This window comes from Mustela nigripes, chromosome 14, assembly GCF_022355385.1.
Source record: "Mustela nigripes isolate SB6536 chromosome 14, MUSNIG.SB6536, whole genome shotgun sequence".
Taxonomy (NCBI): domain Eukaryota; kingdom Metazoa; phylum Chordata; class Mammalia; order Carnivora; family Mustelidae; genus Mustela; species Mustela nigripes.
The window spans coordinates 95,276,024-95,288,783 of record NC_081570.1 but is presented as its reverse complement, the minus strand read 5'-3'; the positions used below and the strand labels follow the sequence as shown (position 1 = coordinate 95,288,783).

Here is a 12,760-nt window from a genome sequence, read left to right as displayed (position 1 = left end):
AGAATGAGAGGAATCCCAAGGCTCACCAGGCAATCCCTTAAAACTTAGCACCAACTGAACCATTTATAAAAAGCTCTAAAATTGTTGCCATTTTCACCTCCCACCCAAGATCAAGGAGGGTGGGCACATTCTATCTTTCTCAATCTTTCCTTTTCTGTCTTCCTCCTCTTGGAACTCATCTAAAGCAACCCACGGGCATCCACTCTACAGAAATAGCAAGAACGCTACATTGAAAACACCTTTATCAGAGCTCTGGGTCTTTTAGACCTTGAGTCATGGTGTCTGCTCTATAGCCAGGGGAAAAGCCTCTGGATTCATGCTGCCACATTATGTGTTTAAATAGTATCATCCAATCTAACTGATCTTAAACAGGGTTAGAGATGGAAAAGCAGTTTTAAATTCTCCGATTTACCAGATTACAATGGACGTGTTTTGGTTCAACAGTTTGGATTAATACAGATTATCAATTATTAATTTGTTAAGACAAGTTTTCTTAGGGACATAATAAAATGTTCTTATAAAGCTTTGCAAATTTCAGCAGAAATATAATGTATCACTTTGAGATTAGATACTATTAGCTGTCTTCAAAACAATGTGGCAATGACTGTAAATACTTTCAATATAAGTGATTTCCATCAAAATTCAATATAACAATGATTACAGTGTCTACCAAGTGTTTTACGAGAAATCACCATGTCTGAATTATTTAATTGTAAGGGCACTTTGTCAGTCTTTTAGTTTAAGAATGAGACACAAATAAATTATACTACATAGTAAGTCTTTAGTTCTACCTAAAGAATTCTGAAACTTCACCTGAAGTCTTTCACGACTTGCCTTAACTGGATTCCAGAAGGTATCTCACGGTTTAGTAAATATTTAATAAACTACTACATTTAAAAGAATCAAACATCAGTGAAAGTAACCATGAGGGGATTACATGTGGGTCCCTTTCAAAGTGATGAGATTCTCCTTTAAAAAAAAAAAAAGAGTGATGTGATAAAAAATAGTTTCAAGACATTCCAAAAGAATATATACTCTTTCAGGAAAGCAATACAAAAAATCCACATATGGGCTGTTGTTTTGTGTCTTGCAATGTGTTAACCTTGCACTGACTTTTGTGCATGAAAATAATTTCTTTCCTTCGAAAAAAGAAAAAAAAAAAACACAAAAAATAACCAACCAAAACCAACAGAACTAATTACAGACTTTGGTAAAAACCCACCTTCTCTGAAAAAAAAAAAAAAAAAAAAGCAGCAGCAAAAAATGGGTAATTCATAAACAGCAGATATAAATCACTTATCTTTGCAAAACAGCTGATCTTTTGGAATCAGCTATATGAAAACATTTGTACTGTTTTTGTTTGTTACCAAAAATCTGCTTCCTATCAGTAGAAGACTTTTAATGATGATTTGGAAACCAATTTCCATTTTATGCCTTCAACTTTAAAAGAGACAAAGATTTCACATTTGGGCCCGAAACCGGTATCTGTCCTCCATTCTGGAACACAAATAAGTCAGAGTATTACATGTAATCCTTCCTAAATTAACATAATGCCATTTGAAACACCACATTCAATGATGAATTATGGGCTATGTAAAAAGAAAAAAATACAATGGTCTGAGGCCAATTATGGGAATTGTACTGGTAATAGCTCAAAGTACACAATATTTTTCTGAGCCTCCAAATATCACCAGAGAAATCAGGCCCTTCCCTTTCAGCTTAATGATGGTAAAGTAGGGCCAGTAACACTAAGACAAAGGCAATCTGTCTCCCTACTGCAACCTAATCTCACTACTACTGAAACTAGATTGCTGGGCCTGGGGATTTTCAATCTTGGATCTGACAGTAACTAAGGTTACTTTTTAAAATATATAATAAAAAAGGATGATTATATTATTTAATTATCAATAAAGATAGGACAAAATATTTGATCCTTTTGAAAAAAAAATCATTCTGTTAAGTACTTTGATATAAATCCTAGTAAAATAAGGTAACAAGTGCACTTGAAGCAAATTCATTGCCAGACACCACCTAAAGAAATAGGGATATATAGGGGCTCAGTCAGTTAAGTGGCTGATTCTTAATTTTGGCTCAGGTCATAATATCAGGGTCGTGAGATCAAGCCCTGAGTTGAGCTGGTTGCTGGGCATAGTGCCTGCTTGGGATTCTCTCTGTCCATCTGTCCCCCCACAACAATAGTGCACTTTCTCTCTTTCTCCTCACACACTGTAAAAAAAAAAAAAAAAGATCCTCTCTCCCTCTGCCCCACCCCCCCATCTTACACCTTTTCTCTCTTAAAAAAAAAAGGATGTGTGTATAGCCTATAACTTTATTTGCAATGCTTTATGCATTCCCATACTGATAAGGATAATCAGGTGTATATAACCAACACTGACTTGTTTTCCAATGATCAAGCAAGAAATCAGTTTTTTGGCTATTGGTATGACAAAACTCTACAGGTAATTTATACATGTTTAAGATAAGATACTTAAAAAATTTTTGGAAGAGGGGAGATTTTGGTATAAAGCACAAAGCCTAGGAACATAATAATCAACATGGTCAAGGGATACAAAAAATTTAAGTCAACATACAACTGACCCTCAAATAACACGAGGGTTAGGAGTACTCAAACCCCATTCCAGCTCCATGCAGTTGAAAATCCGCATATAACTTTTGACTCCCCTCAAAACTGAACTACTAATAACATACTACTGACCAGAAGCCTTACTGATAACATAATAAATTAACATGTATTTTGTATATGTATTATATACTGTATTCTTACAGTAAAGGATGTTAGAGAAAAGAAAATGATATGAAGAAAATCATAAGGAAAATACATTTACTGTACTGTATAAAAGAAAATTTTTTTTTTTTGTGGGACGCCTGGGTGGCTCAGTTGATTAAGTGGCTGCCTTTGGCTCCGGTCATGATCCCAGTGTCCTGGGATGAAGTCCCACAATTGGCTCTTTGCTTAACAGGGAGCCTGCTTCTCCCTCTACCTCTGCCTGCCACTCTGCCTGCCTTTGCTCTCTCTCTCTCTCTGACAAATAAATAAAACTTTAAAAAAAAATTTTTTTTCTTATAAATGGACCCTCATAGTTCAAACCTGTGTTATTCAGGGTCAACTGTAGAGAGTAAAAATAATAAAATTCTCTGTATCTATTTATCTCTATGTATGTATGTCCATATTCTATCTATGTCCATATTCTATCCACAGAGCTCAGATTTCACTAGAATATATCTTAGATTTCACTAAAGACCCTACTGGCTTTTGAGACTAATGTGTAGGAAAGATGTGAATTTGAATGATATTATATACATAACTGGATAGTTTCAGAATTTTCCTGGTTGACTATGGATTATTTTTATTCCTTTATCTCCTCCCTCTTCACAACCCTATCCTCCCAACAAAAGGCATTAAACAATTTCTGGTGATGAGTATACAGGGAAGTATGTCAACTACACCTCCTCAAGTAGCTAATTTACCATCATAAAGTGAATCAAGTGTGGGAAAGATCTTGTTCAGTCAATTCCCTTATACCCTAAAATCAATCTGATATATATATATATTTTTTAAAGAATTGTTTGTTTGGAGTAGTACATCTTTTGGTGAGATGTCACCAAATGAACTGTAAATTCTGAAGCAGTGTTGATACTGATCAGCAATTACCTGGACCAGGGCTTACAAACGACTGTGACTCAAATCTGGAAGGAAAAGTTGCAACCGTAAGAACGGCTTTCACTGATACTAGATACACACTGTTCTAAAGGCTTTACATGCATTACTCATTTAACAAAAAAGAATAACAACGAAAAAAGTACTGTGATTGTCCTCATTTTACAGAGGAGGAAACTCAGCCACAGAGAGTTGAATAATAGATGGTGTTCACATAACAGGCAGCAGAGCCTGATTGAACTCAGGCAGTCTGGTTCCTAAGTCTTGGCCCACATATTATATATATTATGTTCCCTCTTTCAGAAATTTGTGGGAAAAAAAACCCAAAAACTGTGTATATGGGTCAGGTTGAAAATCAAAGTCCTGGCTTGTTGAAAAAATTCTATGGCACAATTTCAGTAAGCATTTGTTATTCAGCTTTAAGCATATGACAGAAAAACTAGTAGACTCATATAGCTCAGAAAGAGAGAAAAAAGTCTCACCCTGTCTTTGGTTAAGTTGTTATACCACCTGCTGTTTCCTCAGATGTAAAATGGGTCAACAAATAATAATTGAAATACCCTTCAAAAACAATAGCCAAGGAATGGACCTAATGTACGACCTAACTCCAAGTAATAAAATTCACCATGCCCTAAAGAGAAGTTTGTGTCCTACCATTGCTGTGGTTTTTCATTTTCATAAAGAGTAAAATAATTTTATATATCACCCTTTAACTGGATTATCCTATACTGGAAAACACAAGCGAAAGACAACATGCATTACATGGGATACACAATGTGAACAAAGTTACCATAGACTGCCAAAAAGGTGGTCCTCCAATCACTGCCAGCAAATGCATGATTATTATGAAGATTTGCACTTCAGTCACATCAATTCTGATTAGGTACAAAAAGCCAAAAAAGCAGAATTACTCAAAACAATTTCAAGTTAATTACTTGCAAGCTTAGCAGCATTCCTCTATCATGCACAATAGAAAAAAATCTCAAATATTGAGGAGAGGGGAAAAGGAGGTGTCAAAAATTTGTTATGAGCAAAATTAAATAAAATCCAGAGGCTTTTAATTTAATTTGATGAATTTCACAGAGCAATAAAAACCCCTCCTTTCCATAGGAAATTTCTGACTCATTGAAGTTGGGCTGAAACTATAGCTTCACCTTTCCCACCAAAAATATAAAAACAAACAGACAAAAACAAAACAAAACAAAAAAACACCAGAAACAAGAAAAAAGGGGTTGGGCAGGATATGTGTGTATTAAATTTCGAGTCTCAAGCAGAGAGGACTGCATTGTACTGCTATATAATATGAAATCTTGAAACAAGTGCTTTGTAATACCAAGTGAAGGAAATGGTGAGTTTTTACAAAAATAACATTATCACTGATATCTTACAAAATTTACTGCCCTTTAGTTATATTCAGTTAATGCCTTCCATGGAAGGGGGTTTGAAAAAAACTTTTTTTCACTCAATTCTCAATCAAATTCTTATCCTTAGGTCAACTACTCTAAGATTTCTGGAAAGAAGAACTGAAAGCAGCCAAGAATTAGTTTTGAGGTTGCTGAAAATGATCTTAGAGTCAAGAAAAGACAAACCTGGTACAAAAACAGGGCAGTAGAAATTAGAGGTCTGAAAGTCTGAAAAAAAAAAAAAGAATATGGACAAAAAGACTGAGGAGCAAAGCACAAACTGGTATTCCTTTCTTTCTATAGACTAGCACTTTGTATAATCTTGAAATCATCATTCTCAGATTACTGGATCCAAACTAAAATTCTCAGAACTTATCTTAGAGAAATGATTGCACAAAATGTTTACACAAGGTTATTTATTACAGCATTATTTATAATAGGAAAATTTTTAAAATAGCCCTCAGTGAGGAATTAGTTACAGAAACTCTGGTACTTCCATACAATGGAATATTTGGTAGTTCTTAAAAAAGGAGTGGGCAGCTCCCTACATAGTGATACTGAAAAATATCAAAGGTATATTAGGTGAAAAGGAATGCTGCAGAGTGTACAAATAGTATCTTTTTTGTGTAAAAAGGAAAATAATATTTTCTTTCTTTCTTTTTTTGCCAGCAATTACATAACAAATTTCTGGAAGGAAACATTACAAACTAAGAACAGTGGTTACCTATTCAAGAGGACAGTGTGGGAATGGACAGCTGGGAGATGAGGATGGGAAGGAGACCATACACTGCATACCTTTTTTATGTTAGTTTTAAATGAAGTGAATAATCTATTAAGGTAAATTTTTAAAAAATTAGTCTAAGAAAAATAGGTATCAACAGTAAGGGGATTCAATTCCCAGAATAGAATGAAACCCCCATTTCTAAAATTGACACTTAAAACATGTAACATGAGCTAGATATGTAAGCTTTCATGCCCATAATAAATACTAACCTGAAACCAGTCTCTCACAACTAAAAAAAATTGAGCTTTCTTTGCTTAAGAATGTCTTTTTAACAGAAGCTTATTAAGTTGCAAACAAATTGTGATGTAGTTCTCTTTAAATACACATTTATTGGGGGAAAAAATGGACTGAATTAGGCTAAAAAGAATCTGTAGAGCTGACCTGATGAATGGTGTTGCCAATAAGGGGAATTACACTCAGTAGCAGATTCAGGAGACTAAGCAGGTGTCAAAGATGATCGACTCTGTCTTGGGTGGAGAAGGGCAGACATCTTATAACATTTTGCTGGATATATGAAGTAGCCTTTTGGGAGGGGAAGGGCCAGAAGTATAGAATTACAAAATAAAAATGGAGGGAACCTCATGCAATTAATCTTTGTACCTCGGATGAATGTAAAAGAGAATAGGAAACATGAAAGATCTTTACAAAGCCCCAAATGGGATTCCTAGGTAAAATTTTATGGATTAGCTTGTTCGAAAATTTTGGAAGATAGAATTTTCAAACCCATCCAGATACTGTCATTGTATTTAGATCAACAATGCCTTAATGTTAGGAGGGAGAGTGCAGGAAAGCTTACTTACCAGTTGTAGGTAGTTAGGAATATTTTTTCCTGTTTGCTTATCTGAGTTAGAGGAATACTCAGTACTCCTGGATAAGCCCCTCCTGCTCTGAATCAGAACTGCCTATCACCACTCCTGGAGGTGTGGCTCTAATCTTGACTGTCAATCTAAAAGGTGCAGTAAGAGGCCATCCCCAGAGGCAGAAACTGAGTAAGCGTATTAGGGGACAGGAGGCAGAAGCTATTAACAATGAACAAAAAAGTCAATGATTCTATTAAGGAAAGAGCTGGTTATGTGGCAGTTAACCTTCCCACCTTTCCACTAAGAAGTTTCTTAGTGTGGGCTGAACTTATTGTAACATATATTTGGACAGGGCTCATTTCTCTCCTCTCGGCTGGGGAAGAAAGACAGTTATCCTGAAGGAAGACTGTTAAGGAAAGCCAGGAATCTGGCATTTCTGTAGTCACTTCCTTATTATTATTTTCAAAATAATAACATAGGTGATAAAATTCCCAAATGTTGGGACTACTCAAAAAACAAACAAACAAAATCATCCTCTATAACTATACCAAAAATAAGCCCTTCGAGATACAAAGAATATATGGTACAACAGCATCCAAAACACCAGAGTGATTTCTTTTACAAGACCTATGGGAAAACAGGTCTCTACAGCATTAGATTGCCACAACCTAAAAGTTTCTGAGGGGGGTAATCTGATGATAATCTACTTAATTTTCTATAACCATGAAGGTATTTGAATATCCTGAATGGTACTGCTTTAAATAATTTCTTATTTCCACTTCATTGTAGCACAGGTTATCAAAGTACAAAAGGAACTTCCCCAATTGCTGTGTAAAATCCAACTAAATTGCTACCACAAGCCAGCAATAAGCAACATTCTGATTACTGATAGCTGCCACAGAAGACAAAGGGAAAGAAGCAAGTCAGTTGTGGAGACTAAGCTCCCTCATTCTTCTGGTGGGGAGGCTCTAATATGGCACTTAAAATAACTTTGAATATTCATAATAAATCCCCTGGGCCCTACACTTCGAACAACATCTCAATGGTCTATTGAATGAAGAGGTAAAGAGATCAAGGTATCTTAAATGAATATGAGTAATTTTAACTTCTAACCAGTGAACAGAAACTCTCTAGTTGGACAGAACTCATGGGGCCTTCATCCCAACAGAAAGGCAGCCTAGATCAGTTATTACATCAGAATTACAGGTTTAAAATGTGACTCAGGGGTGTAACAACCCCAAACTACCTATGTTAACTAATTATGAAGAAAATTCCTATTTTGAGTTTTTTATTTCTCAGTGTTTAGTGAGATACCTAACAAATGCATTTGGTTTGAATCCCAACAAGACTCAGGAATAACTGAGGTATGTAAAGGGATTTAACTGACATTCTGTGAAATTCGGTAAGCATGTTAACCATCTTTTCCCAGAATGTTTTATGTATTTCCACTCTAATATCAGAAATAAGACAAGTTTATTTTTCTTGTACAGGTAACATACGCATTCAAAGATATATTTGCAGCTAATTTGCAAACATAATTTGTTTGTTAAACCACACATGGTAAGTAAATATAATTGTGTTATTATAATTTGGGTTGGCTATTACCTTGGTTAACACAGAATTTGCACTAGGGTTAAATTCATAACATCAAACAACCCCAGATTTGTACAACTTGACTTGTGAGCTATTGATTATTTAAAAAGAAGAATTTTGTTTGAAAAGACATTCACTGAGGGTGTCTGGAATCCAATTCAAGAATTAGATTGTTATTAACCACAGATTTGCAAGTATCTATAAATGGATCTGAAGTTCTAGGGAGCTTTTACATAACCAGAATACTTATTATACCAGAAACAGCATGGGTGGAGTGAAATCTTGGTAGACTGCCATGAAGAGTGGTCTAGAAGTTGATCATACTCCCTTCCAATACGTTGCTTCCTACCCTTGATAATGGACAAACTGGGTAAGGCAAGCTAAATGTTAAGTAACATTAACCAGACAAGTGAATGATAGCTATATTTTAAAATCAAGTGGTACATACAGAGAAAGTCTAAGCATCTATTTTTGAGATAAGCTGAATTATTTAAAACCGAATTATCTACCACTTGAATTATTACATGGATCTTTCACTTATTTGAGAAGAATAAAAACCACAAACAATAGTAACCCATCCAGTGGTTTTTGAATAGGAAGACAAAAACACCCAAAGGCTAAAACATAGTCAGTCCTCTAAGAGGAACTAAAATTTAGGTCTCACATTTAAGGGGACAGCAGACCCTTACATCCTTGGAAATGGAAGAATTAGGAGAGTCCTCTCACCTCTTTAGTAATAATGTTGATGGAGTTAAAGGAAGGGATCATGGACCTACTCTTCCTAGCACAATGAATTCTGGAAGAAATCTGGAAACTGTAGGGAATTACTAACACAGGTCTTAAAATTAATATAATAATAGTGGTAACAAACACTATGCACCAGGAACTATAGATAACACATTACATTTTGACTCTTAATCTTCACAACTATCCCAGGAGGTAGAACTTCTGCCACCATTTTACAGATGAGGAAATTCAGTCACACAGGTTAACTGACTTTTCCAAGAAATTGGAAGTGTTGTACCTACAATAGTGCTAAAACTCTTTAGTATGCTGATCAATTGGGGTAAAATCTGTCCTAAGTCTTTAACTTTTTATCACTAAGCAGCCCACATAGGATGATGCTTCTTACATACTAAAACAACTTTCCTTAAATTGGTAGAAAACAAAAGCAACAGAATAAGAAGTTTAAATGCTAATAAATTAACTGGAAACAAAATATAATGAAGAACTAACTCTTTCTTAAGCTTATTTCCCCCGAACTTTGTAAAAAAAAAGAAAGAAAGAAAAGAAAAGAAATACCCACAAAGAAACTATGACAGTCTCATCTCAATGATCAAATCAAAGCAACAAATATTAAAAGCAAATCTGTGCAAGTTAGCAACTGATAAAAGAGTGTATTTCCAAAAGATTTTTTAGGATATTAAAATTAAAATGCATTAGTTTCTAGAAACATTTTAATAGGAAGGCTTTATATATACAGGTACTTTGTTATCAGAAACAAACAAGATTAAAGTAATATGGTCAATACACTGAGTATTTTCATTAAGAACACTGGGGAGAAAGACCTTTGGTGAGTGTAACTAATAATAATCGTAAATGAGCCAACAAAAATGATAAATCTAGACAAATGCAGTAAGTGTAAGCTTCAGGTCTTTGAAGAAAGTACCAGAAGACAGGTTATGGGTAGAGGGGTGCTAACAGTGACACATTCTGAACTATGCACATTATTCCACCCTAGGAAGGACTCCCACAAATAATTGTGCAAATACATTGTGAACTCAAATAAAAATGGCTTTTTGTTTTGCTTCTAAATCATGCCTAGAGTACTTCTCAGTATTTTCCAAATTCTAAGCTTATTTTGTGTGTGGGGGAGGAAGATTTAGACTATCATTATTAATCTGTCCCCAAAGACGTCACTACCACTACTGATTAAATGGATTTACAATGCTACAAGATACTTTTCAGAAAAGAACTCTGCTACTAGACTTTAACTATTTCTACCACATTACTGAAACATTTTTGGGCACGGGGATTCAATATAGGAAACCTAATGCAGCCTTGTATTGCTAGAACGATCTGTAGGTGTCCACATGAACAGTTCCCCAATGTTCCGTGAATGCAAAATAAATGGAATTTAAGCTCTTTTTTTCTTGTGAATAAACCTTTCATACTGAAGTGTGAAGAATTCTTGGCTATTCTACTGGAAAACCATTTTCTAATAAATCTTTCTGAACTTTTAGAATTCTTAAGGTCAAAATTATAATTCTAATATGAGAGGAAAAGGAGAGGTTATTCACTCAGCATTAACTAAGGAAATATGTGTTTATTAAAAACAAACCAAACCTGAAAAAGGAGGGTATTCAAAAGATGGCTAAAGTAACATGAAAAGCGAAGGACACTAGTTTTAAAAGCACAACTAAGAGAAGAAAACAATAAACGATACAAATAGAAATGAGAATAGCTTCAAGCATTAATTTTCTAAAAAATGAAGATCATTGAAAACAGAAGCAGAAATGGTACTAGATTGCTTAAAGGACATATTCTAAAAGATTTAAGAGAATACACAGAATCTCTCCTACTACTGTTAAGAGTCCCCTCAACTTACTAATCTAAAGGGAAACTCTGCTTACTTTATTCTGTTTTCAAAATATAAATATCAAAAAAAAATCTATTTAATGGTGGAAAGGTATCTGTTTTAAAAAAAATACTACATAGAGCAAAAATTGTATTAGGTATAGTAGGTGAGAGAGAATTTTTTTTAGCATCAAATCACCAGAAATATTATTTTCAAAAAATTTTAATAGGGTGGATTTTTATTGCCCTATATATATTAAAATTATTTTCTATTAACCTGTTTGTCTGTGAAATACCACCAGAAGGCTTTTTATTTTTTACATTTCAATTACTCTGTGCATGACAAAGGTGCTGTCTTTATTGAGTTCACGCCACTGTTCATTGGACAGCATGAATATTCTAGCAGTTACCGTGAAGTTCCAGAACCAAGGTCCCAGGGTTCCTGTGAGAAGCTGGCATATTATAATTATGATCTGGGACTCTGTAACATCGAATCTATGCATAAGGAAACAAACATTTCAAAATAACTTTACTCAGAGCTTTTGCCAAAGAGCCTTACAGGTAGCAAAAACAGATTTAGAAGGTAGCATTACCCATATAATAACATATAAAGATTCAATGATACAATTTATACAGTACTCTTACTATCCTTATGCAAACATGTATATTTCTTACCCACACCAAAATAGTAGAAAAGTTTAAAAATTCTAATTGTAACAAACTGAATAAATGACTTGTTAAAAGGGAGCTGGTAACACCAGAACTAAAAACAGAGTCAACTCTTAATTACCTAAGTAGTGAATACTACTTGCCAAATAATCACACTATCTTTAACGTAGGTCCCGTCCGTGGCAGAACCTACCCAGACTTCTCTGGAAAGGAATGTTTTCCAGAAGTTCCAGTGCACAGTCATCTATGTGTTTGAAGAAACACTAATCTATCCCCTCCACTGCCCCACATCTCATCATACTCCTACCTGTGCTAATCTCAGTAGAATTAGCCCATGTATATGGAAAAGGTAAGGAGAAACTGTGACTACTTCAGATACAATTAGAACCCAATCAAACTGGTCAACTCCTTGTCCTGTTTCCTAATAATCTCTAGTCCAGAATTTTATCCTTTTCACTCTTTCTCTTCCCTTAATTCCAACCAGCATTATAACTCTCTACTATACTGGATTAGTTTATTAGTGGTAAAAATAAGTAAAACATCCAATTCAATCACGAATGAAGTTTTGGAACATAGATGGTGACAGAAAAAGACTAGTGGTACGGAACAGGCTTCAAATCAAAATCGTCTCATCAAAATTAAGAGCTGAGGAATGCTAAAAAAGACAGAAACTGGTCTATGATTTTACCTGATGATCCAAGAGTCCAAACTGCAATCTAGGCTTTAGGTTAATGTAAGTAGGTGTTTTAAGATATGTTCTTTAACAACTTAATAAAATTAAAATGAGCACAGTTCTAATGACTGACTCATTACCAACAGCAACAAAAAAAAATACACAGGGAAACTAAAATCTGCAAGGAAAATCTCTGATATTTCTCAGTTTATGTGATAAGTCTTTAACTTTTAAAGATAAAAATACCCTATACAGGCATTCAATAGGAAGTTTCCTAATTCTTAATCCATAAAGAGTGGATTATACAATAACAGACAGTTTGGATTATAACAGTTTTTAATTAATAGGATATCTGCAAGTATTTATTCTTTAGAGGTTTCTTTGGAAAGAAATGAACTGGATTTGTCAGATTACCAATAGAGCATAGCCTATTGACTTTTCTTATTCAACTAGAAAAGAAAAATTCAGAAGTTATCAACTTATATAGAAATAAATGTGGTAGCAGAGTTATTAGCTAATGTAAATATGAAACATTAGAAGCATGAACTGAAAAATGTAATAAATACTCTGCCTGCTGTAAGT

At 34.4% G+C, this 12,760-nt stretch overlaps 1 protein-coding gene across 3 annotated transcripts in view; it reads right to left on the bottom strand.

Moving 5' to 3' along the window:
• The window catches only part of CEPT1 (choline/ethanolamine phosphotransferase 1), a 36,373-nt gene that overhangs the window by 5,311 nt on the left and 18,302 nt on the right, over nucleotides 1-12,760 (bottom strand). For 2 of the 3 annotated variants that reach the window (XM_059375712.1, XM_059375714.1), the window contains exon 5: nucleotides 4,470-4,554. In XM_059375712.1, coding sequence (XP_059231695.1) covers nucleotides 4,470-4,554 — 85 coding nt within the window. Of the gene's footprint in view, nucleotides 1-4,469; nucleotides 4,555-11,246; nucleotides 11,332-12,760 lie in introns of all 3 variants that reach the window. The other variant, XM_059375713.1, reaches the window with a different exon arrangement.